Below are 27,991 nucleotides of genomic sequence, written 5' to 3'. Positions count from 1 at the left end.
CAGTACCACTCCATGGCCTCGGGTTTAGGGACCCCTGATTTAGACAGCCACCTTAGTTTTGACTGGTTTTAGCTAGCCTTGAGAAGTTCTTAACTGCCGACTGGAGCCTCCGGTTCTGAGACAGACAACTGGAGCGGAGAGGTTCCCAGGCCTCATAGGTCTCCAGGGGGAGGGGGGACCCAATGGGCCTGTCACGGGGTAACAAATTCTCCAACAAATAGGGTTTATCAGAGGAGATAAAGGAATTTCAATCCAGAACATGCAGCTGTGGTGAGCAACGTGCAAGTTGGCCAGCACAAAGAGGAAGTTGTTTTACAGAGGGAAGAGGAGTTAGGGCTGCCATGGCCAGAGTTCTTCCCGCTGGGCTTTTCAGCTGACGTGGGCGTGAGAGCCCCTCCGCAAGGCCGCTCATCCCAATTGTGGCTGAGGTCTTCTTTATTAATTTTTTCTACACTAAGGAGAGAGAGGCCTCAGAACAAACAACCCTGCTGACACATTCGTCTTGGACATTTAGCCTCCACAACTGTGGGAAAATAAATTTTGGTGTTTAAGCCACTGGTCTGTGGTACTTTGTCACAGAAGCCCTTGCAAACTGATACAGTGGACTATTCATACAATGGGATATTACTCGGCCATAAAAAGGAATGAAGGAGTGACACCTGCTGTAACTGGGATGAACCTTGAGAAACATGCTAAGTGAAAAAAAGTCATAAAAGACAGCACATTATATGATCTCATTCATATGAAACTCCAGAATACAGAAATCTATAGAGGTGGAAAGTAGGTTAATGGTTGTTTATGGCTTTGAGGGCGATGAAGAAGTTGTCTTTTTATTATTGAGTTGTGGCTACATATGGAATTGCCATAAACATTCTTGAACAAGTTTCTATTGGTACATATTTTTAATTCTTTGGCACAAATACCCGAGACCATAGGTTTAATTTTATTAGAACATGCCAAATAGTTTTTCATAATAGTTGTGCTATTTCCTAAGTATATAATGTCGTGTATGAAAGCTCCAGTTGCTCCACATCGTTAATATTTGATGTTGCCAGTCTTTTAAATTTTAACCGTTCAGGTAGATATGTTGTAGTTGCTTATTGTGACTTGAATTCACATTTTTCTTAATGGGTTATTATAATATAGTCTTTATAAAATTTGTCCCAGTTTGTAGACCCTTGCTAGAGGCTGGTCAGTTCTTCTCGAGCAGCTGGTTAAGTCCACACCCCTAACCACCTCCCTTATTGGGCTCTCACACTCCAGGCCACTATCCACCTACCCTAATGGGCAGGGTAGCGTACAACTAGGTACGGCCCCTGTTCCTTAAAGCCTGGTGAAATTATTCAAAGTAGCTATTCTATGCCGCTTACCTTGCCTCATCCATTCCTTCCCACTGAAACCATGATAAAGATTCTTACCCAAAGTTCTGCTTTGTTCTCCCCTGGAAACTGTGAGTAAAATAAACTGTAAAAAACTTGGCAGTTTCTCTTGATCTGCGTCACCATACCTCATCCTAAGGTACTTTGGTTAAAACGGCTCATGCTGTGGACTTTTTTTTTGTCTTTTTGGCCATTTGTGTATCTTTTGTGAAGTATCTGTTCACCACTTTTGCCGATTCTTTTGTTTTTAATTTCCATCCTATTAAGTTGTTTGAGTTCTTTACCTATGCTGGATACAAGTCCTTTTTTTGTATATGTCTGTGACTTCATTTTTATTATCTTCATGGTATCTTTTAACGAGTTTTGTTTTATTGAGGTTCAATTTTTTAAAGGCTAGAGCTTTCTTCTACTCAAAGGATGTGAAGAGATTCTCTTATATTTTATTCTAGAAGCTTTATAGTTGTCTGTATCTACAAGCCACCTAAATTTAATTTTTGTGTATGATGTGAGGTATAGGTTGAAGTTAATTTTCCCCTCCCCATATTTATTCAGCTGTTCTAGAATTTGTTTAAAGAGCTTTCCTTTCCCTCATTGAACTGCCTTTGAATTTAAAAAAAAAAAAATCAAATGACTATAAAAGTGTAAATCTATTTCTTGGTTCTCTATTATGTTCCATTTATCTATTTGTTTATCATTGTACCAATACCACAGTTTCCATTACTCTAGCTGCACAGAAAATCCTGAGTTCAGTAGTGTAAATCCCCTAGCTTTGTTCTTTTAAAAAAGTCCTTTGCATTTCCACATGTTTTATAATCAATCGACTTAGCAATTTTCTACAAATGCCTGTTATGATTTTTATTAGATTCCATTGACTGTATAGGTAGATTTGGGGAAAAGTGACTTCTAAACGCTACTGGGTCTTCTCGTTCGTGATAATGGCGTATCTTTCTACTTATTTAGGTATTCTCTAGCTTCTCTCAACAAACACTGTGTCATTTTCAGGTAGTGATCTGGCATGCGTTTTGCTAAATTTATTCCTGGGTATTTTATGTTCTTTATAAATAGAACTTTTTTCTTTAGAATTTCATTTTGTTTGCTGTGATATAAAAATTCAATTTGAGGGAGTGTATTGTCCTTGAAACTATAAATCCTTTTCACAAAGAAAACTCCAGGCTCAGATAGTTTCAATGAAAATTTGACCCAAGATTTAAAAAATATAAATTTTATAATATCTCTATCAGAAATTAGAGAAAGGAATACTTTCCATCTTATTTTATGTCAACTTAACACTAAGACAAAAACCTGAGAAAGATATCATAAGAAAAAAATTACAGACCAATATCAATAATAAATATATACACAAAAATCTCCAAAAATAATTAGCAAATGAACTCAGCAATATACATATACAGGATAATAACATCGTGACCAACTAAGACATAACCCGGGCATGCCAGGCTGGTATAACATTCTAAAATTAAAGTAATTCACACATTAAAGGAGAGAAGCCAAAAGATCATGTCAATAATTGCTTTTTATGTAGTTGACAAAATTCAAAACCAGCCCTCCCAATATGATATTTGTGGAAAATGAGCAGCTAACATAATGCTTTATGATAAAATACTGACTGCCTTTACCCTAAGGTCAGAAGCAAGGTCTGCTCTAAGTGCTCGTATGCAACACTGTCCTCGCCTGTGCAATAAGGCAAAGAAATAAAAATTAAAAAGGAACTGTCTTCGTAGATGTCTTGTGTTTACAGAAATCTCTATTAAAAAATAAACTCTTCTAGAACTAATGTTGAAAATTCAAGAAGTTAATGAGTACAAATCAATATACCAATAAATTTGAGGAGAAAAATATGATTTTGCCATCAGGTAACAAAATGACTTTGGACAAAATTCACGTCACTACCAAACAAAGCAGGCATCCCCTGGTCCACTACATATATTGCAGGAAATTATTTAAAGGGAACAAAGAGAATCTTTGAATAAAGAGTGAGTATTATAGTAAATAATTAAATGTTATCAAATTTTCCATTGAATTGGAGAAATTGATTCCTGTATTACCATAATATTCAACCTTGTTTTGAAGAGTTTAGCTATTGCAATAAAAATTAAATATTGGAAAATAAATAAAATTTTATTTTCAGATTAGACAATGTATAACCTAGAAATCTGTCTTACAGAAATAAAGTTAGTGTTCAGGAGATAGGTAACCAATGCTATATTTAATGTGGGAGAAAGTAATTGCATTGATATAGCCAATGAAGTACGCAGAATGGCATTCAAGTCAGTTAGAAAAAAGAAAGAACAAAATAATGGAGAAAGTCAAGAAAAGTCAAAGTAAATAAATGATTGGTTGAGAAACATTTTTGAAAAGATGCTCAACTTAAATTGAAATATATTAAAATATCCAGAGCGAGGCTATAGGAATACTCAATTTGAGTACTGACAGGAATCTATGAGAACAATTTGATGATATCTGATTGAACTGGAAGTGTACATGGTCGTGGATTGAGCTAGTGATACCTACCATTAACTGAAGGAATATACATTGTATAAGCAGTGTTACCTTCATATGTACAGTTAAAAAAATTCCAGCTCACATAAACCAATGATCATAGACAAGGATATTCACTGAAGTATATCTGAGATAGTGAAAAACTGTTGAAACCTAAACACTAAACAAAGAGAGGTTTAAATACATTATGGTATATTCACATAAAAAACTGGGCCAAATGTGTTTTTACTTTTGTAAAGTATCAGTCCCACACTCAGTGACTGCTTGCAGAGGAAGACGTGAGTGGCAGAGATATACCCCATGCATGGCTTTCTTCAACACTGCTAGACCTCTGCCATGTTACCTGAATAGTTTACCCTTAGGGTCACTCTTTTTTAGGGTCACAGAATTTCCAGTGTGGGTTCACATCCCCAAAATATTGGGTATTGTGAATAGGTCTTCCTGGGATAAACAAAGTTACGCGAATTATCTTTAGGACTCTTAAATCTTTTCAAAGCCTAATAATAAGCGTTTTTTTTTTTCTCCTTAGAAGAGATTGAGTATTCAAAATTTCATAAGCCTGTGTGACTGGAGAAGATTTTTCAAGTACCATTAAATACTGTTGTTCCCAGAGACATTCTTTCAGATATGTTGGATTAAGGCACTGGTAGCAATCTGCAGTATCAGGGATTACGGAATTATTAGTTCCCTTGGGTGTGAAGTCATACCAATAGGAGGCAGCCTTTATTCTTCATAATTATGTTTGGACACGTGAAATTCATGTCTATAATTTATATTCAAATATTATAGCAAAAAATGTATAAAAAATATATACGCAAACCAAAGATGACAACATATTAACAATCACTGAATCTAGAAAGGGCATACCAGGGTTCACAGCACTGTTTAACATTTTTTTTCTAAATGAACATTGGTCTTTTGGTTGTTAGCTTTTAATTTATTATGAATTTGGGGCAGAAAAAGCAGACTGTACCTTGTCTGCTTTTTGGATTATGAAAAGAAAAAGCATTACAGTTCTCCCTGATTCTTCAAAAGCTTTACTTGCATAAACTTCACACTTATCAACTCTAGAGGTATCTTTCTCACATTTGTTTTCAGAGATTAGTTTCGATTTTAGGAATAAAAGTTTATTTTACTGAACTTTATCCACAATTATCTCAATTGAAATAAGGAGTGAAAACTAATGGAAGGCTTTTATAAATTCCTTACACTCAGGGTTTTCCTCTCACATGAATTTACTAATAACATCACTAATAATGAAAATAACAATGATATTTATTGAGCAAATACCCCTCTAAAGGTTTTGTTTCTTTAGTGATAATTCATCCTCACAAAAGTACTATTAGGTAAGTAGTATTATCACCATTTTACAACTGAGGCACAGAGAGGACAAGTGTTTTGCCAGATACCACAGGCAGAGGTGGATTCAGAAGTGCAGTACAGATATGCTGTGGTTCAAGTCTTTTCCCAAGTTCATCTACAGAAGTACTTTCCGTTACAGTACTTTACGAAGTGTGGTCCATGTACTGATGCTGGTGCACAGGGTGTTGCTTCTCGTCTACACTGAGTTAATTACAGACACCGAGAGCAAGCATTTAGAAATCTCTACAATGATTTGACAGAACTAATTTAGGTCCATTATATTCAATCAATTAAAAAAAATGGGGCTTTCATTATGTACGTCTGTTTTCCTTTGTTTCATCTTTTTTTTTTTTAATTGCATTTTATAGAAGTATTGTTCAACAAAGTCTCTTTTTGGGCAGGGGAAGCCCTTCACCTGGGGCCGGTGTCAATCTGCTAAAGTTTAACCAAGACTTTTCAACTCTTTATATCAATACATAAAAAACTATTTCTGTTAAGTTTCGAGCATGAAACAAGAGAGATCTCCACACATTGCCTAAAACGTAAGACAATTTTTATGAGTTCTCAGCTGTTTAAAAAAGGCATTTTCTCAAGGTCATTGTAACCTCCTTGCATTATGCATGGCGTTTCCTCACTAATATGATTTCTCTGATGTAAAGTAAGCTGATCACTACGAATAAAGGCTTTCCCACATTCTTTACACTTGTAGGGTTTCTCACCAGTATGAATTCTGTGATGTCGAGTCAGTTCTGAATTAACGCTAAAGGCCTTCCCGCATTCTTTACATTTATAGGGTTTTTCACCAGTATGAAATGTGTGATGTCGAGTAAGTTCTGCTTGAAGCCGGAAGGCTTTCCCACATTCTTTACATCCATAAGGTTTCTCACCAGTATGAAGTCTAAAATGTTGAGTAAGATGATACCGACGACTAAAGGTCTTTCCGCATTCCTTACATTCATACGGAATCTCACCAGTGTGAAGTCTTTGATGCAAGGTAAGCCGATAACTACAGATAAAAGCATTCCCACACTCATTACATATGTAGGGTCTCTCACCAGTGTGGATTCTGCGATGTTGAGTGAGATGATAGTGACGACTAAAGGTCTTCCCACATTCCTTACATTCATAGGGTTTCTCGCCAGTATGAATTCTGTGATGTTGAGAAAGGTGATTGCTACGAATAAAGGCTTTCCCACATTCCTCACATTTATAGGGTTTTTCGCCAGTATGAACTCTGTGATGTTGAGTAAGTTCTGTTTGAAAGCGAAAGGACTTTCCGCATTCTTTACATTTATAGGGCTTTTCACCTGTATGAATTTTATGATGTTGAGTAAGATTGTAGCGACGACTAAAAATCTTCCCACATTCCTTACATTCATAGCTATGCTCATTGGTGTGAATTCGCTGGTGTGTAATGAGTTGATTTCTATGAATAAAGGCCTTCCCACATTCCTTACATTCGTAGGGCTTCTCACAAGTATGAATTCTGTGATGCCGAGTAAGTTCTGCTTGAAGACGAAAGGCCTTCCCGCATTCTTGACACCCGTAGGGTTTCTCACCAGTATGGATCCTCTGATGTTGAGTAAGATGATAGCGACTGCTAAAAGTTTTCCCACATTCCTTACATTCATAGGGAATGTCACCTGTATGAGCTCTCAGATGTAAAGTAAGTTGATAGCCACAAATAAAGGCCTTTCCACATTCCTTACACTTATAGGGTTTCTCGCCGGTGTGAATTCTCTGATGCCGAGTCAGTTCTGTTTGGAGACGAAAGGCTTTTCCACATTCTTTGCACTCGTAGGGTTTCTCACCAGTATGAATTCTCTGATGTCGAGTGAGTTCTGCATGAAAACTGAAGGACTTACTACATTCTTTACATTCATAGGGCTTCTCACCAGTATGAATTTTTTGATGTTGAACAAGGTATGAGCCGTGACTAAAGGCCTTCCCACATTCATTGCATTTATAGGGTTTGACACCAGTATGGATTTTCTGATGTTGACTAATATGTCGTTGAACCCTAAAGGTCTTTCCACAAATCTTACATTCATAAGGTCTCTCACCAGTATGAATTCTTTGATGTTCTGTAAGCTGATAATGAAGTCTAAAGGCCTTCCCACATTCTTTACAGTCATAGGGTCTCTCCCCAGCATGAATTGTCTGATGCACTCTAAGGTCTCTAACACGACTGAAGGCCTTGCCGCATTCCTTACACTCATAGGGTTTCACACCAGAATGTACTCTCTGATGTTCGGTAAGGTGGTAATGAAGTCTAAAGTTCTTCCCACAGTTGTTACATTCATAGGGTCTCTCCCCAGCATGAATTGTCTGATGTACTCTAAGGTCTCCCATGCGACAAAAAGCCTTCCCACATTCCTTACACTCATAAGGTCTCTCGCCAGTATGAATTCTTAGGTGTTGAATAAGTTTTGATTGTTGTCTAAAAGCTTTCCTACATTCCTTACATTCATATGATTTCTCTAGAACATGAATTTTCTGATGTAGAGGAACAGATGTACGTTTTTGGATTATCGTTTCACTAATGCAGCCCATCTGATGTCCTTCTTGTCTCTCAAATTCATGTTTACACTGCAAATCATGTCTGAAAACTGTGTCTTCGTGGATGAAGGATTTATTCTTTTCTGTCTGCAACTGAGATAAATGTGTTTCACAAATATCCTTTTCTGGAAATAACTTCTTGATGATGTACTTAGATTCTGAATCTGAGAAAAAAGCAAAAAGAAAACAAATGCTGTAATGTGATTTTTCTGTGCAGGGAGTGGGATATGGAGTTGCATTTCATAGTAGAAATAAAAAAATAAACTAAAAATAACATACATTAGAAATAAAGATTTAGAGTGGGGTCGGCAAACCTTTTCTGTTAAGGGCCAGCTAGTAAAAATTTTAGGCTTCGAGAGTGACATCAGAAACGTGACAGAGTGAGAGACATCCCCAAATCTCTCCCCTGGAAACAACAATAAGCTGAACATCTAAAACTCAACAAAAAATACGCAAACTGCACACGAGCACGTCTGAGCATGAGGTCTGCACATAACAGCTACCACAGAAATAAGTGAAGCTTGGAATTCAGAACACCCAATTATCTCAACCCAAGAAGGCCTTCTCCAAGAAACATTGTATTAAAATTATCAAAGATAAAAAAAAAAAAATTAACGATGAAGAAGGAATTCTCAGGGTAGCCAGGGAAAAGAAGACAGTAACCTAAAAGGAAAACCCATTAGATTATTGTCGGATTTCTCAGCACAAACCTTACAAACCAGAAAGAAGTAGAATCAAATATTCAAACTATTAAATGAAAGGAACTACTGGCCTAGAATAATGTATCCAGCAAAGCTCTTCTTTAGATATGAAGGAGAAATAAAGACCCTTCAAGACATACAAAAATTCTGGGAATTCTCCACTATGAGGCCTGCACTACAGGAAATACTCAAAGGGGTCAGCTCACCTAAAACAAAATGACAAAAAAAAAAAAAAAAACTCCATAACTATGAGTAAGGCGAATAGCAGGCTGAGAGAAACAGAGAAGTGCATCCCTAACTAAGAACAGGGCATTCATTATAAGCTTAAACAATAAGAAGAGATTTGCTATAGCAAGATAGTAATGAATGTTCAGCATACATAAGGACAATTTGAGACAACGGTGACTGAAAAAAGGATTCAAAGACCTAAAATCACAAAGGGGGATGGAGATAAGGCATGTGCAGAAGAAAATGGATGACTGTATGTATGTGTGTATGTATGTATATGTATGTGTGTGTGTGTGTGTGTGTATAACTATCCTTTACATAATGGTATCCTTTATGCAATGGTAACCACATGCCAAAGATTCAGAACTGAAGTATATAACACAAAACAAGAAGGACCAGAGAAAAAACCCACAAAAGCCAACCAAAAACAAACAAACAAACAACAACAAAAAAAACACACACAGAAAAACAAGGAAAAGAAAGCAATGGAAACACCAAGCTAGCAGAAAGCAAAAGATAAAATGGCTATAAGAAGACCTCATATTTCAATATTCACCCTAAATATAAATGGAGTGAACTCACCAATAAAAAGGCACAGAGTTGCAGATTGGATCAAAAAACAAACCCCAACCATATGCTGCTTCCAGGAGACACATCTCAGTTCCAAAGACAAATATAGACTCAAAGTGAAAGGGTGGAAATGACATTTCAAGCAAATGGCATTCAGAGAAAAGCAGGAGTAGTGGTACTAATATCAGACAAATAGACTTCGAAATTAACAAGGTAAAGAAAGATACTGAGGGACACTTCATAATAATAAAGGGAATCACTTTATCATCTTAATATCTTAATAACACTTCTTAATATCTATGCTCCCAATCACGGAGCCCTGAAATATATAACAGAACTAAAGGGAGAAACAGACCAAAATACTATCATAGTAGGGGATCTAAATATCATCCTGTCACATATGGACAGATCATCCAAATAGAAAATCATAAGGAAATAACATCCTTAAATGACACATTAGACCAACTGGACATAATGGGTAATTACAGAGCCTTCCATCCCAAAACAGCTACTTTTACATTCTTCTCTAGTGCACATGGAACATTCTCAAGGATTGACCACATACTGGGACACAGAGATAGTCTCGACAAATATAAGAGGGTTGAAATCATACCAATCATATTCTCAGAGCATAATGCTTTGAAGCTAGAGATCAACTGCAAAAAGAAGTCAAGAAGAACCACAAATACATGGAAATTAAACAACATGCTACTAAAGAATAACTGAGTCAGAGAAGAAATAAAAAGAGATCAAGAGATACATAGAAATGAATGATAATGATAGTACAACACATCAAAACTTTTGAGACACAGCAAAAGTGGTCATAAGAAGAAAGTTCATATCATTACAGGCCTATCTCAAAAACAAAAATGAGCCCAAACAACCTAATGCTTCATCTTAAAAAACTAGAAAAGGAAGAATACATGAAGCCTAAAGTCAGCAGAAGGAAAGAAATAATCAAAATTAGAGCAGAAATAAAGTTGAAAATAAACAATAGAAAAAAATTAATGCAACAAAGAGCTGGTTCTTTGAGAAGGTTAATAAAATTGACAAACTCTTGGTTAGACTCACTGAAGAAAAAAGAGAAAGGACACAAATAAACAAAATCAGGGATGAAAGAGGAGAAATTACGACAGACACCACAGAAATACAAAGGATCATACTAGAATACTATGAAAAAGTATATAACACCGAATTTAAAAACCTAGAAGAAAGGGAGCAGGACTTAGAAAAATACAACCTTCCTAGACTGAATCAAGAGGAACTGGAAAATCTAAATAGACCAATCAGCAGTATGGAAATTGAAACAATCATCAAAAACCTACCAAAAATAAAAATCCAGGACTAGATGGCTTCACCAGTGAATTCTACCAAACATTCAAAGAAGATTTAATACCTATTCTCCTCAAATTCTTCCAAAAAATCCAAGAGGAGGCAATACTTCCTAACTCATTTTATGAGGCCAATATTACCCTGATATCAAAACTCAGTATAAGTAACACAAAAAAAGAAAACTACAGACCAACATCTCTCATGAACACAGATGCAAAAATCCTAAGTAAGATACTAGCAAACCGAATACAGCAACTTATTAAAAAGATTAAAAACCAAGATCAAGTGGGCTTCACCCCAGAGGCAGAGGGATGGTTCAACATACACAAATTGATTAATGTGATACACCACACAAACAAATTAAAAAATAAGAATTACATGATTATATCAATAGATGCAGAAAAAACCTTCGACAAGATACAGCATCTATTTATGATCAAAACACTTAACGAAATTGAATAGAAGGAAAAGTGCAAGAACCTATTAAAAGAAATCAAAGAAGATACAAAGAAATGGAAAGACATTCCATGTTCCTGGGTTGGAAGAATCAGCATAGTTAAAATGACCATATTACCTAAAGCATTATACAGATTTAATGCAATCCCCATCAAAATCTCATCACCATTTTTTAAAGAAATAGAGCAAATAATCATCAGATTTGTTGGGAAGCACAAAAGACCCCAAATTGCCAAAGCCACCCTGAGAAAAAAGAACGAGGCAGGAGGCATCACTCTGTCTGACTTCAATTTATACTACAAATCGACAGTAATCAAAATGGCACGGTATTGGCAGAAAAACAGACACACGGACCAGTGGAACAGAATCAATAGTCCAGAAGTAAACCCATATTTATATGGGCAAATCATTTTCTACAAAAAAAAAAAAAAACCATACAGTGGAGAAAGGAAAGCCTCTTCAATAAATGGTGCTGGGAAAACTGGAAAGCCACTTGTAAAAGAATGAAACTAGATTGCTGTCTATGACTACACACCAAAATTAACTCAAAATGGATTAAGGACCTGAATATAAGACTGAAACAATAAAATGCATAGAAGAAAACATAGAAAATAAACTCAAGGACCTTAGACTTAAAGAGGATTTTATGAATTTGACCTCAAGTAAAAGCAAAAATAAATGAACGGGACTACATCAAACTAAAAATCTTCTGCTCAGCAAAAGAAATTGTCGACAAGGAAAAGAGACAATCATCCGAATGGGAAAATATATTTGCAAACAACACCTCTAATAAGGGCCTAATATCCAAAATATACAAAGAACTCATACGACTCAATAACAACAAAAACACAAATGATCCAATCAAAAAATGGGCAGAGGACCTGAATGGGCACTTCTCCCTAGAGGACATACAAATGGCCAACAAATAGTTGAAAAGATGCTCAACATCACTAGCTGTCAGGAAAATGCAAATCAAAACCACAATGAGATACCATCTCACACCTGTTAGAATAGCTATAATCAACAGGACAAGTAATAACAAATGCTGGAGAGGATGCGGAGAAAAAGGAACCCTCATACACTGCTGGTGGGACTGCAAATTGGTACAGCCACTATGGAAAACAGTATGGAGGTTCCTCAAAAAACTAAGAATTGATCTTCCATATAATCCAGCAATCCTTCTACTGGGTATTTACTACCAAGACTTGAAAACTTATATCCGAAAAGATATTTGCACACCAATGTTCATAGCAGCATTTTTCACAGTGGAATCAACCGAAGTGTCCTAGACAGATGACTGGCTAAAGAAGCTGTGGCACATATGTACAATGGAATACTGCTCAGCCATAAGAAGAGATGAAATACTGCCATTTGCAACAACATGGATGGACCTCGAAATAATCATGCTAAGCGAAATAACCCAGACAGAAAAAGTTGTAAACCACATGATATCACTTATATGTGGGATATAAACCTAAAAGCAACAAATGAACATAACAAACAGAGACTCACACACATGGACAATAAATAGTCTAGTGGTTACTAGAGGGTAGCGGGGGAGAGGTAAGGGGAGAGGTAGATGGGGTAAAAGGGGGTTAAATATGTGGTGACAGAAAGAAATCTAATGATGGGAGGTGAACACACAATGTAAATATATACATATATATGTGCCTTACTGTCAAAATGTTCAGCTGAAACTTACCAGATTTCATTAACCAATGTCACCATAAAAAGTAAATAAATAAACAAAATTAAAATGTTAGGCTTCATAGGGCATATGGTCCCTGTTATAGCACAAAGATAGCTACAGACAATACAGACAGCATGTAACTGAATGAGTGTGGCTGTGTTGTAATAACACTGTACGGAAAAAATGTCATTTTCATAACTCATCATTCTCAAATTTCCTATTGTTACCTTGTACACAGATTCATCTCCACCACTGTTGACACTCCGCCCTGTGCATGGCGACCATTGCTTTTCTTTGTCCCGATCCCAGCCAAAGTACTGAGATGTTTATTTATAAGCACCGGCTGAGTTTTCTTATTACTAATTCATCGCACAAATGCTCAAACTCATTTCTTTTCAATAATTATACCGCAGGTCCCAGCTAATGGAGGAAGGCAAGGAAAATAATCTAAGGATTAGAAAGGAAGATCACAGAAGTCATTATTTCCAGATAGTCGGTTAAACATTGGCTTCCAAAAAGAGAAGTCCAAGTCCTAACTCCCAGGACCTATAACATGACTTAATTTGGAAAAAGAGTCTGCAGGTGTAATAAAATGAAGGATTTTGAGATGACATTATTCTGAATTTAGCCCAAATACAATGACAGGTACGAGGGTGAGGCGGAGGTGGATGAGACACCAGACGCAAAAGGGAAGGTGACGTGGAGATGGAGGTAGAGACCGGAGTGATGCGGCCACAGGACAGGGAACCTGCGGGATCACCAGCGACCACCATTCGTGTTAGCAATGGCGGGATTCGACTGGCTAAAGTTTTGTTTACAATTTCTGCATCTGTATTTATGAAGGATACTGATTCGTAGGTCTCTTTTCTCATAATGCTTTTGTCTGGCTTGGGTTCAGAGTAATGCTGGCCTTGGAGAATGAGTTGGAAAATATTTCTTCCTCTTCAAGTTTCTGGAAGAGTTTGTATATCATTGCTAAAGAAATGTAAGATTCTAAAACTATAAAAATTCTTGAAGAAAATAGAGGAGAAAAGCTTTGTAATGCTGGGTTTGGCAAAGATTTCTTAAATATGATACCGAAAGCGTAATCCATAAAAGGAAAAGTCATAAACTGGACTTAATCAAATGAAGAACCTCTGCTGTTCAAGACACTGTTAACAGAATGAAAAGACAAGTCACATAATGGGAGAAAATATTTGCACATCATACATCTGATAAACAACTTGTATCCAAAACACACAAAGAATTCTCAAAACTCAATAATAAGAAACCTAATAACTCAATTAAAAAGGAAGCAAAAGAGTCTAATAAACACTTCATCGAAGATATATGAATGAGAAATTCAGCAATGAAAAGCTGTTCAGCATCATCAGGCATTAGAGAAATGAAAATTAAAGCCACGCTATGATAGCACTGCATTACTTTCGGAGGTGATGGATATGTTTATTATATTAAGAGTTCCACGACATACTTATGTCAACTTATCAAACTGTACAGTTTTAATTTTTTCAGTTAATCGTGTGACAATTATACATCAATGAAACTTTTAAAAAGTTCAGAACTTGACACTTAAAATGGATACAATTTAGTGGTTACCAGAGGGGAGTGGAAGCGGGGCTGGGGAAGGCAGACGAGGGAAAAAATTTAAATCATTCTGTCAATTTAATTAATTTAAAAAATAAAATAAAATGGATGCAGTTTATATAATGTAAAGCATGTCCCCAATACACATGATTAAGAAAATGCACCTGTCCCATGACGCAGCAATTCCACTTCTATATATTCCCAAGAGAAATGAAAACAAAGGAACATACAAATAATTGTACAAGAATGTTCAGATCGGCTGCCATCACAGGGTTTGGGAATCAACACGGCTGACACTTGATCTCAGAATTTCTGCATCTGCCGTTTATTCTGCTGGGACTGCTCCTCCTCAGCCTTCACAGGGCCTGAGACCTGACTTCACATCTCTGTTCACAGGTTATCACCACAGATCAGCCTTTGTTGCTGTGATCTAAATTAGCCCTGCCGACCCTCTGACATTCTGTCTCCTTGCCTTGCTTAATTTTCTTCACAACACACATTACAACCTGATAGTATCTTATCTGTTTACTTGTTACTGCATGCCTCCCTCACTACGACAGCAACACGTCCCTGACAGCCGGAACCTACATCAACGGTGCCTGGACTAGCACAGTGCCTGGTTTTGAGTAAACAGGAAACAGGAAGCAAAAGATTCTCACAAATACTTCATCAGAGATATATGAATGAGAAATCAGGCAATGGAGAACTGCATATAAGTCTAATTATAAAAGAGGACTTGGAAACCTAGGTAAAATGGTTGTCAACAGCAGAGAGAGAGAGAGCAGTCCCCTTTGAAATGGGGGACGGGGGGAGGGGAGGGGAGGGAAATAGAAGAGAAACAGGGAGCATGGGAAATGGGGTTAAAATGAATTTCCTTTGGTAGCTCATGTTGAGAAGATCTGAATGTCTTCCCGGGTCCCAAGGCCTTTTCTCCACAGGCCCTGAAACTTTGAAGGGAGCCTTCCAAACTCCACTTCAGGGGTGCGGCCCTCCTGGAGCCAGGGTGCTATGACTTGGGATGGCATTTCCCTGCCTGCTTGGCCGTCACTCACCTGCATGCCGGATTCTTGTTCCTTCCATCACGACCATCCAGGGCTCTTTCTCTTGCTCCAATAAAGTAATCACATCTGGCTTAGGAATGGAATGTCCTACTCGCAAGAAGATAGGCCACATGATGTAGGAAAAACAGTTTGGACTTGGTTATATTTATATTAACCTGTAGGTCAAAATGGTACTTGATACAATGAAAATGGCCACTGAAGAAAACTGACACTTAAATGGACCCACAATCATAGGACTAGAGCGACAGGCAAGAAAGGGAAAAGGTCTGCTCTGCTGTTAAAGGCACATGGAGAAGGGCTGGCAACAGACTCTGGAGGCTTACAGCCTTGGGATCGAATCCTCTACCACCTACCAGCTTTGCGACCTTGAAAAGGTACTTACCTTCCATGTGTTGTACATTTATCAGGTGCGAAATAGGGCTAATATAACTACTTCATAGGGCCGTTAAGAGAATTAAACGAATTAAATATGTAAAGACTTAAAAGGATACATAGTATATAATAGTATTTTTGTTGTTATTTTATTAAAAGAAAAATACTGTTTCCTAAAACATGTCCAGGATCTTCTTCAGATAATCTTTCAACGGAAATTGTAAAATTCATAGACTTTCAAACACAAAGGAGATTAAGAAGACGATGTCTCTTCTGGGAAGGGATGTGTTTGCTTGAATTTTAAATGGATATTGTTAACACGACCCACGGTATATAAACCATAGGGGCTCTTTTGATGATCAAAGAAAACCAGAACCCTGAGACTAGCTGATTTCTTTGCAGGTGGGCCAGACAACAGAGCAGTTACAGGAATTCTGATCGTACACATAATATGAAATCTGGCTTGTCTGAAAATGTTGTAGAAACCAGTGTGGGCACCATTGCAGAAAAACAGGCAACTGCAGGAAGAGCCAGGGGGAGGCGTGAAGGTCACTAAGGAGTGGGGAAGATGAAGGCGCTTCTTAGCACAAGTGCCCATTTCCAACCCAATGATGCCCAAACCATTTCCTTCGAAATAGGGAGAAGAAAGTCAGTTGTTTTTTTTTTAAAAAAAGAGCTCTGAAATTCAAAAACAGAGAAAACTGATATTTTGGAAAACAGATTGTAAGTTGTGTGCAGTCAGCCTCACCCAGGGAGAGCAGGGTCCTGTAGTTCTCCGCCATCACATCCCGGTACAAGGCCCTCTGGGTGGGGCCCAGGCATGCCCACTCCTCCTGGGAGAATTCTATGGCCACATCCCTGAATGTCAGGGACACCTGAAATGACAGACCCATGTATTATAAACATTGTTTGAAATATAGATGGAAATCGCTTTTCAGGAAAGAGGCAACATAGCAAACAAGTAAATTGGAGTTCAAGCCTATGGCATGCGGGGTAAAATAAGGAAATTAGTTCTTCTAAAGTAGTGATATCCTTTTTAAAAAAACTGCTGATACAAATAGAATGTCCTGTATGTAGCAAGATAACATAATTATCTAAGGGTCTAGGGGTGAATAAAATAATCAAGGCTTCCCAGTGAAATAAAATCATATAAATAAGCACCCTATTATGTGCTTGCATTTTAAATTTTGAATAAACGTGAGTTCCATCCTCTTCTCTCTTCAAGGAATAAAAAAACAAGAATGAACCATTTTTCCTGAAAAGTACTCTAAAATCTCTCATCTTAGAAAACAGGGTTCAATTGACATTTGATTTCATTGAAACTCAGGCTCATCATTATGCAAAATAACATCAGAAGTATTTGTCCTTGTAACAAACAACAGTCTTTAGTTGATTATTTGTTGGCTGGCTAATCGTTGATCTCGTGGATATATCACACTAATCCTTCTTTCATAATTAGGCTTTCAGGTTGGACAAAATGTCTAAGGTCTTCCCCAATCCCATGAGGCTACTTTCAAATTAGGGATCTGAGGCGCTTCCTACTGGCTCCCACTGCCATGTCCGGGGACACCTGCCACGGTCCTGAGAGGATGCTGATGCAGGATGATCCACGATGCCACTGATGCCACTGGAGACCAGCACTACCGCCTCAACCACGAAGTTGACCTCTACTCTGTTGTTCATTACACCAGGGGCCCCCTGGCTAGATTCCTGTGATCTCCACATGCAGGCCTCAACCCCACTCCTACCCAGTCCAATAAGCCTCTCAAGGAATAAGACCTCAGCACATACAGAACACACAGCACTAAATTCCATCTTATCAACCTATAAAACTCGGGCCTGTGGAGTCTAACAGGACCATCACCTCTGTGTCATGAAATCTTGGCACTAACGAGGAAAGTTCAGATATTTCCCTCAAGTGACTTCATCTTTCACTGCTCCATCAACGCCCTGTCTGAGCAGAGGTTATAAATAGATGAACGCAGGCAAACAAGGACACGAGGAACAACCCAGGAGCAGGTCCAGCATCAGAAGCCTCGGGATAATAAAAATAACCTCGCAAATTCAAAACCACAATATTTCAAGGAGGGGAAATGTGAACTTACCTGGGCCATGGTTTAGAACCTGTCAGTCCTCTTTGGACCTCCTCCACTGCAGAAGCACAGAGTCCAGAGAAGCCAGGGCTGAAGAAGGAACAAAAGGCTTTGAGTCCAGGTGCGCCTCAGAAATCTCCAATGATTTAAGTTAAGACGATCCTGTTTTGCCTTCTTTCTACTTCCATCTCCACAATGCCCCCCCGCCCCATGCAAAGCAGGAGAGAGGACAGGCAGTTTGGATGAAGCCAAACCTCCCCCATGCCACAGGGTACCACCTGCTCAAGTGTGGAGACAGAGCAGACCAGGTACTCCAGCAGAAGGGTCTCTGGCCCGCCCCAGTTTCTGATGATGTTGATCTGTAACTGAGACCAAATCTTCGAGCCCTGCAGTGAGCAGATCCTCTTCCATTCATGTCCACCTTCTAGAGCTGAGAGGGGGCTGCCCCATCCGAACCTGAATATCTATCATGTCAGGTATGTAGACTCAAACATGCAGGCAGAAAATAGGAGGCAGTTTCCTACTACAAACTGCACTTCCCATGTGGAGTCCTGCCCCAGCCAGAACTACAGCCCCCAGAATCCTCTGGGCTCTGTTTCCAACCAACTTCTATTTCCTAATCAGGATCATTTATATGCTTTCCCGCAGGAATTCATTTACTTCTCTCATCTCTTAATACCAAGGCTGTGGAGGTGTGAATTCATGCTCACAGTCACAGGTGACAACAACAACAACAGATAAGGTAACAGAGGCTCAAAGTTCCTTGCTCAAATGCAGTTAGGAAGAGGCGAAGCTGTATTTTAAATGCACGTTTCTGTAAATATGAAACCAATTCTCTTTCAACTCTGGATTTTTCCTCTGTACTACAGGATTTCTTCTTTTAGTGAACTTGAGCATAGGTAATTCACTAAAAAAATAGCATACCATCCACCAAAGTTATTAAGTTAAAGACACTTATTAAAGAAATAAGAAAGTACTAGTGCAAAGTTATTAGACTGGCAGATTTAAAAGACTGACAGTATACCATCTGAGTGGGGGCGTGGGGAAATGGAGATTTTGTAGATGCTATAGACTTGTGTGACCTTTAAATAGAGCATATACAAGTATGTAAAAGAATTTAACCACACAAACCTACTTCTAGGACTTTGTCCAAAGGAAATGACTGTAAATCTGCTTTAAGATGTAGGCAGGGGTCCCTCTCAGTGCCTTTACTATGTCTCTCTCACAGTCCCTCTCTCTCTGCCTGAGAGGAGACCATGTTCTGTCTGGGGAGTGTCACCCCTTTTCTAATAAACTTTCCTTTTGACTCTAACTTTAGCATGTGCGCTTAATTCTTTCTCCAGTCTCCGTCAAAGGACCCCCTTCTCTTGGACAGGGCTTGGTCTCCCCTCCACTCGGGGAAATTTGCCCTGTCCTACATCATCTTTTCTAGCGACCACTAAGCGACCAAAGGACATAAACTCATCCCACCCAAGTTCGCCATGGCTCCTCTCCTCTGAGAGTGGCTGGGATTCATTTTCCTACACTGAGCAGATCAGTTGGCCTTGGGCAAATAGTCAAGGCCATTTCTAGGGGGCAGTGAGAGGCTTGTTCTCTAACCCTGCCCCCGGGCCTGTCTGCTTTTCCTTCCTCTAACTTCCCTGACTCAGCGTCACCATCAGAACTGCAGAGAAGACTAGCTGAGGGACCAACCCCATGCAAACTCCGAACTCCAAATTACAAGACTGTGCGGTACCTTTTGGCCACAACAGGATGGGCTACAAGGCTTCCTGCCTCTTCTACATACTGGACCGGCCTCACTTTCTCTACCTCCGGGTCCCTGAGGGACTACAGGCCTATCTCAGCTTTGATGAAGTTACAGAAGACAGATCATCCCTCAACTTCCCCTTAGGGATAAGGGAATAAAATCTTGAGCGGGGAATAAATAACGTAGGAAGGAGGCGAGGGAATTAAAAATGTTAACCAGGCCACTTTCAGAGACTGCCATGTGCTGATCAGCCCTGCAGCCAGGCCGGGACACCTGCGGACATAGGGAGATGTCCGCTGGGACTAACAGCCCGTTCCCCACACGTGAAGGGGAAACAAAACCAAGAGTCATTCCCTGTGGCTAAAACCACTAGGAACCTATGGATTAAAGGCTGGGAACTGCCAGCAGGCCTTTCACACTGTATATTCTTACTTTTTCATGCTATATACTCTTCCCCATCCTCACTCTATGTTCATATCAAAGGAAGTGGGTTAACAAAATCTTTAAACTGTAATTCACAGGAACTGAAGAATGACATATAAACTGAATTCCCTGGGCACCCAGGCTCCTTTTCAGTGCCTTTATTCTGTCTCTCTCACTGTCCGAATCTCTCAGGCTCTCTCACTCTCTGCCTTTGAAAGGAGACCATGCTCTGACTTTGGAGTTAGCCCTTTTCTAATAAATTTTCCTTTTGACTCTAAAAGAAAGATGTATGCAGGGATGGCAGTGTCCAGCACTCTGAGCCCAGCGATAGCTGACTGGTTAATTATAGATCCTCTATGTAATGAAATATTATATAAATACTAAGTAGATATTAAGTACCATACTAATTGGAGAAAATATTTAAAAGATGTGGAAAATATTTAAGATAGACTATAAATAGAAAAATCAGACTAAAAACCAGAATATATAATATGATTGCATTTGTAAAACACACACACATACATCACACATATATATAAAGAATGAAAGAGGCAAAAATCAAGACAGAAAAAAGTTTAGAAAGTTATATATCCATATGTGAAAACTGCTGACCTGCATGCCATATTTTCTATGTTATTTTTGCTTAGGTATAATCCACAACTTTTAAAAGCAATTTAAAATATACACGTACATAGAGGAGGAAAAAAATGGCGTAGATGATAGAGGCTCTGTTCATCCCTCTGGTGACCAAATCAAAGTTGTGATGGAAACAAGGAGCAGAAGCAAGGGAAATTGCCTGCGATCTAGATGAACAACCCATACAACTAGAGAGAAATCTAAGAAATCACCCTGCGATGGCAGAAGGTAGGACGGGCCGAGGACGCAGGGCTGCCGGGTCTTGAACAGCTGAGCCGAGGCCAAGGCAGCGGCAGACGCCTCTTAAAGGGGCCACATCTGGGAGCAGACTCTCCCGGTGATGCACCTGCTCGCTCCGAGCACCAGTGCTGGTTCGGCTGCGCAGGGGGCACGAGGGAATTATAGGGGGACGAGTTGTGAGAGTGAGGATCTAGGCAAGAATCCCTCTGTATAGAAGTGCTGGAGGTATCTATTGTTCCTCTGCTGAGCCCTCCCCACTCCCAATGTGTGGACTCAGTGCAGCCATAGCAGTGGAGACATCATCAAACTGGGTAACAGACATTGCTCACCCTAGAGGATTCCCTGAAACCCCTTCTCCAACTCGCAGCCCCACCCAAGCCACATCCAGGCGTGTTCTCGCTTAGTCAGGTGCTCCTTGCTGAGCAGCTCCTAGGCTTACACTCAGGGCAAGCTGGCTTTGGTTTCTGGTACGGCCTTTTGAGGCAACTATAAGGACAGCATCTGTGGATTGCTTTCTGAATCTTAACAGGTGGCCCCAGAGGGGCACAGGCTGGGGCTAAATTTGGCCTGCAGCTGAACCCCTCTCAGGACTGTGCCACTGGACACATACCACACAAAGCCACGCTAATAAGATCAGGTGACTTAAGAACTGTGCTTAGTGCATAGAAACAGACACAGAAAGGCAGCCAAAAAGGGAAGACAAAGGAGCAGAAACCATATGAAAGGACAAAACAGAGATCCAGAAATAATGGAGTCAAGCAATCTAACAGATGCAGAGTTCAAAACACTAGTTATAAAGATGCTCAATGAACTTATGGGAAGTGTAGATGAATTAGTGAGAACATTAACAAAAAGATAAAAAAATAAAAATGGAAATTATAAAAGGGAACCAGTCAGAAATGAAGAACACATTATCTGAGATGAGAAGTATAGCAAATGGAATAAACAAAGTGAATAAAGAAGAGGATCAAATGACCTATATAGAGGATGGGAAAGCCAAGGACACTCACTCAGAATGGCAACATGGATCTCTGACCACTATGCTACACAACTGAAACCAGTTGCCAAATATAATTGGGGAGGGGGGGGGACCTCATTGACTTGTACAATGTAAATACAAGCAACTAATTATTTATTATAATTCAATAAAGATGGAAAAATGTATAAAATATATACATACATCAGCATACATATGTATTTATTTTGATAGGAGAAAGCTTTTCCTTTTTAAAACAATTCTCTTGAACTTGGAGAAAAAGCTGAAGACAATCTGAAAACGGGTTAAATTTTTACTGAATGTCTTTTTTTCCTTTAGCTCCTCACGCCTGACCAACGCTCTGATTTTTTATGTATGTCCACATATATGAATGTACTGCAATGTCTCGTATGTATACAGGCTGGTCTCAATGAGGCTTCCTTTCACGTACTCCTGATAGACGTATTCCTGAATTTATTTTGCACTGAAAATATCCTTTCAGCCCCGATATCCTACCAACTGCTGCTGAATAATCTTCTCCCATTAGTCTCACTTTAAATCTAACATTATTAGAATAAAAACTGTAAAATACTAAGTTATGCCATCTGACATGATAGCCTATAGCCACATATGGCTATTTAAATCAATTTTAAATTAAGTAAAATTAAATAAAATTGAAAGTTTGGTCCCTTGGTGGCACTGGCCACATTTCAAGTGTTCAACAGCTTCATGTGGCTAGTAGCTACCATACTGGAGAATGTGGATACAGAACAGATCCATTATCACTGAAACTTCTGGACAGCGCTGGTAGGGAGCATACAGCATAAAATTCATACATCGCCATGGAGTTCCTGAGTTCAGAATAATTTGATAGAAACCTGACAGAAGTATAGCTGGAGATATAATATCTCCTTCCTATGAACCCTTAAGGCACGTGTATTCCTCTAGTGGCTTTTATTACCTTCGATCTCACACTTATTCCATCTACTCTGATCTTATACTATTTGCTGTATCTTACAGGCAACTTACGAGTAGTAACTATGTTTTTAGTGCTTGTACTCCTGTAATTACTGTCATAAAGTCCAGCATACTCTAAGTCCTTATGTCTGATATTTGACTAAAATGTCATTTTTATGCAGTTTTTCTTAGGAAATGGCTTTAAAAGCACATTAAGATATATGCATAAGATGTTTATCATATAACAACTTGGAATAACCAAATATTGTAAATAAAAATAGCCACAATAGGCAACGGGCTAAATAAATCATGGTCAGTTATGATGGTGCACCAAAGCCTTAGTAATACTGATCACACTGAACCATACTTATTGTTGAAGAAATTCAAGACTAATTACTGACTGATACTGGCAAATTAAAGAAGTATGTAAAACGATGGGAGGATTAATAACACAGACTTTATCATCAGACTTTCCAAATGTGAATTTCAGTCTGACAGCTGCTAACTTTTCGGTTAGTTTATTGATAGTATAGGGATAAGAATAGCACCTATCTCATATAATTGTTATGAGATTGAGATATTATATGTACCATTTAAGGACATATAATTACTTAATAAAAGTTACAAAGTATTATTAAAATAAAGGGTATTACGCATCTTTTATTCTATTGTTATTTTAAAAAGTTTTGTTTCTGTTCTTATAGTAAAATTTGAACCTCATGCCCGCTCTTTTCTTTATAATGACATTTAAAATATTTTAGAGCCAAGCCTTGGAAATTAAATTATTTTTAACTAACAACATGAGCAAAACAGATTCTCAGAAAGCTAATGAAGGAACTTCCTCCTGCCCCACAGCTACCAAAAAAGAGACCATTCTTTGACATAAAACTAAAAAAAAAGAATCTAACAAGGCATTAAATGGAGAACTTTAATAAGCAGTTCAATCTTATTCTCCTGTTCTATGTAAAGATTTATGTGAATATTTATAGTTATCATCTTATTCTGATTTCTACTATTATAAATCTGTCCTACAAAATATTATTTGCATAATGAAGCTTTAAAAGATACTTGGACAGGAGAGGGTATGGTTGTGTCCTGCAAAAGCAACTTTCAAAATCTAAAAAACACATAATCCTGAAGGGCTATCTTTTTTTTTTTTTTTTTGGTGAGGCAACCCTGGGTTAACTTCACAGGTTGCAATGAATGATCCTGTCAACTTACAATTCCTTATTTTTTATTTTTTACACCTACAGCACTTGGTCTTCCTAGGTGGTCTCCCATTCAAGTACTAACCAGGATCAACCCTGCTTAGCTTCGAAGATCAGAGGGATCCGGCTTGTTTGGGGTGACATGGCGTAGCTGAAGGGCTATCTTATTTGATAAACTGTTCCATAACAATTACTCTTGATTTACATAACCTAAAAAGGTGTAAATACCTGAAAGTTTTATCAAACTAGAGGGGTTTACTTGCATTTTCCTTTTCTTCTTATATTCACTGAGGTATAAGAAACCTGTTTAGGTAGAATTACTTTTTCTAAATAGGAGTTGGACAGTCTCTTGTCATTTGAATGTTCAATTAATACAATTTCTATTCTGCAGAAACACATACACAGGTGCATAGAAAAATCTTGCTAAAACATACCCGCCCAAAATATTAATACTACTTTAACTTTCTTCTTTATAAGTCCTTCATGTAGTATAACTGAATAATCTTTTTTTTTTTTCGCGAAAAAAGAGAATTAATTCCATAATCTTAAGTGTATAATAAATCTCTATCCAATTTTAAAATACTTTAAAAGCTTGGATGCAAATTGGTTCGACTTGGATGGGAACAGTAAGGAAACTAATGTGACATAAATAAAGCCTACCAATTCTTGAACAATTTTCTCCAAAACAAAGAGATATTCTGACTGACAAGAGTCTCCTCTGAATGAACATAAGTCAGGTGAGGGGCATCTGCAGACTAAAGAAAATTTGGGCAAGACAGACAGAACAGTGTTTGGTTATCTCTCTACTTCACTAAATAATCAATGGAAATGTCACTTGAAATTTGGGTATAACTCTCGTAAAATGTCTCTGAATCCCAATATTAGTAAATGAGATTCATAGAAAATTTAAAGTTTGGATACTGTTCATTACTATGAATATTACTTTACTTGTGTACTTATTTTTCCTACGACGAACTCTTTGACATAAATCTCAACCCCCTGATTTCTTGGAAAAAATCCCTCCCCATGATGACACAGATTTCCATGCTCAGACTTCCAATCACATTCCTGCTCCCAAAAGCCTTAAAAAGCAGATGACCATGTCACTTACTTACTAACACAAGTCAAACTACCTCCGATCTTGCCTTGGTTTTAAACTGCGATGCTGATGTGATTCAACCTAAACACTAAACTCAATAAAACAAAGCTTTAGACTTCAGGATATGCAATTTTTATTATAAAAAGTGAGCGCAGAGGAATGATCTGAAAAATGAGGAAGGGGGAATTTGAGGGCCAGTGAGGAGAGGGATCCATCCGCACCGCCCATAATTCATTGGGAAGAAAGACCTAGGTCACTGGATATGTCAGAAAATAAAAGCAAGTGTGAACAAAGAGGAACTACAAACTCACCTGATCTGAACTTTTAGATATGCAACAATTCTTCCCTCCTCAGGAGCCTTATTTTGGAGAACGGCAGGGCCGGGGAGGAAGGAACTTTGCAAACACAAGGCCTTTCTTAGAGCACAGACAGACTGAGAAAATCCCCTCCAGGGCCAAATCTGCTCTGGTCTCACACACATAACCGGGTGGGAGAGGGACGCTGGCATCTGCCCTTGAAATCACAGCAGATTCCTGGGATCAGAGGTTTGGGAACGCGGTGGTTCTGAAAAACGTAGCAGCACTCCCATCATTTAGTCCCAGAAGTCTGCCTCAGAGATACTTCTAGCTCTAAAAGTCCCATTTCAAGCCCAGGACTGTGCTTTCTTGCTGGAAACCTTCACCCTAGGGCTGAATACAGTATTGACTTTCCTCTTGGGTACACTGCTCTGTGCGCAGGCCACTCGGGAGTACGAGGGGAGGGCGGGGAAAGCACCAGGATAAGCCTCACAACCGCGCCCACCGTCACAGAATCCCAACCTGGACCTGACAGGCATGAGCACTGAATCAAACACACGATTCCCCTCTGCTCCTCACGCACGCACAGGCCTGAGGCTCCTGGCACCATGCGCCCCTTGCGCGCTCCGGGGCGTCTCGCTTTGTGTGGCAGCCCCATCCCCACTCTTACTCCTACGAGTCCCGCTTCGTCTCACCTAGCGCCGACTTCTTCCCTGACTGCAACTAACTCACCCGCGGTGCCTGAACCGCCTAGATCGCACTGTAGACCACCATCAGGGTCGTAGTGAGCGCCGCCGCTGGGGTTTCTGGGAAATGTAGTCCGCAGCCCGAAGCCGGTGGGCGTGGGCCCCGAATGCGCAGGCGCGCGGTACCGGTGGCTCCAGGCCGGGTCCCACGACCTGCGCGATGAACTGAGGGACTGTGTGGACTGTGCAGACATCGCGGGCCCGCCAGAGTGCCAGACCGCCGAAGGCATCTGTGGGTGCGACCCTGAGGCCAAGCGCGTGCCGGACCCGGCGGGAGCTCCGGGTGTGGTCAGTTTCATTCTCTGCGGTTGTCGCGGCGCCTGGTACAGTGCGAGCTTTATATGTATATTTTAAAGAATTGATGTGTTGCCCTTTGTATCCTGACTTGTGAGCGTTTGTGTGTGTCACTGTGAGGGTCGCGGGACTGACTGCACCTCTCTGGCTGTGGGTGAGTTGTGTTTCTGGGTGTGCGTAATTCTTTGCGTGTGAGATGGCGTGTGAAGGGGCATCTGATGAAGGGAGGTGGCAGAAAGTAGCTTGGAAGGGTGATTCGCGACTCTAAGCTGTGAGCTGACAGGGTCGGTGGGAGATTGTAGCTGTGCTTGACTGTGACTGGGGTCATATGTGTTTTGTGGTGTGGGTGTGTGGGTCGCTGCGTGACCGAGGTTGTTGAGTGGCTGGGTGCAAGCCAGGCTGTATAAAGATGGGTATGTGTGATTCTGAATATCTGGACAGGTGGGATGTCACGGGCGCCAATGGACTCGTGACTGTGTGTATATGATCCAATGCATCTCCTGCGGAATAAAGAGAATATGTTACATCTTCTTATAGCATCGGCTCTGTTTAAAGATTTGGACTGAAGATTTACAATTTATCCACCAAATAATTTTGTCTTTTATATGGGGTCAAATAAACCTTTTCATAAAGAAAAATGCAAATCACAACTTTTTTAAAATATGAAGAAATCTTTCCACTCTGGTGCTGTCGGGGCCTTCGTCAGATAAATGTGAGAGTTTTGGACTGAGAAAATGGCTTTATGCTTGGAAGGGCAGTGTGCCGAAGACTAGTGAGCTCACAGTTAGGGTCAGATGTCCTGGATTCTAAGTCAAGCTTTGTTAAGTCCTACTTTCTAAAGCGAAAACCTTGGCTCGTAATGGTAAAGAAATATTTAAGACTGTACACAGTCCATCAGGAAATGACTTATTTCAAATTGTAACACATTTTGCTCTTCCTCTTCGCTTTCTGAAAAATTCAACCTGAAAGTCATAACATGGGTTCAGAGCAGGGTTTCGAAATCTGAGCAGGATGTGGGGGGTCTTCGTGCAGGAGGTGGCTTGATGCCCGGGGACACAGCCCACTGGGGGCATTCTGAGTAGTAGAATGGACTGGCGTCGGGGAGTCAACCTGAGCAGGGTAAGGGGGATTTCAGAGCCCAGGCCACACGAAGAGGGCATCTGGGAATGAGTTACTACTGCCCAGTGTTCAGTGTTGGAGGCTTTCACGGGGGGCAGATAGGAGGTGGTGAGCGTCAGAAACCAATATTCACTTCTTCTTCTTCTTACTAATCACAGCTTTTGCCTCACTCTGGTCTGCCTTCGTTATAGGTAAGATTTATTACAGTGCCCACTCATGATAAAATTCCTCTTGCTTCCTGACAGTACTCAATGTGGAGCAAAGCCCTGCTTCCTGAAACCCTCCCTAAAATCACCATGCACAAGCCCAAATTCTCCTACAAGTCTTTTCTGATACCCTCTTC

The 27,991-nt window shown here is 39.5% G+C and overlaps 1 protein-coding gene across 7 annotated transcripts; it reads right to left on the bottom strand.

Annotated features, from left to right (window-relative positions):
- Positions 1–2,580: 2,580 nt before the first annotated feature.
- On the bottom strand, positions 2,581–26,325 carry LOC107521809 (zinc finger protein 546). Of its 7 annotated transcripts, none has more exons than XM_016166844.2 (5): positions 26,222–26,325; positions 17,920–17,997; positions 16,563–16,689; positions 15,434–15,529; positions 2,581–7,984 (listed from the first exon to the last, which is right to left on the bottom strand). In XM_016166844.2, the coding sequence occupies exons 2-5, from the start codon at positions 17,926–17,928 to the stop codon at positions 5,826–5,828; spliced, it is 2,391 nt and encodes a 796-aa protein (XP_016022330.2). In that variant the 5' UTR covers positions 17,929–17,997; positions 26,222–26,325; the 3' UTR covers positions 2,581–5,825. The 7 variants fall into 7 exon arrangements, with proteins under 7 accessions (XP_016022330.2, XP_016022331.2, XP_036087542.1 ...); XM_016166845.2 differs by having other exon boundaries at positions 25,505–26,296; XM_036231649.1 differs by lacking the exon at positions 26,222–26,325 and adding an exon at positions 26,185–26,213.
- Positions 26,326–27,991: the final 1,666 nt, after the last annotated feature.

Source organism: Rousettus aegyptiacus, unplaced genomic scaffold, assembly GCF_014176215.1.
Source record: "Rousettus aegyptiacus isolate mRouAeg1 unplaced genomic scaffold, mRouAeg1.p scaffold_m13_p_14, whole genome shotgun sequence".
In the NCBI taxonomy this organism is placed as follows: Eukaryota; Metazoa; Chordata; class Mammalia; order Chiroptera; family Pteropodidae; genus Rousettus; species Rousettus aegyptiacus.
This window is presented reverse-complemented; position numbering and strand designations above follow the sequence as displayed.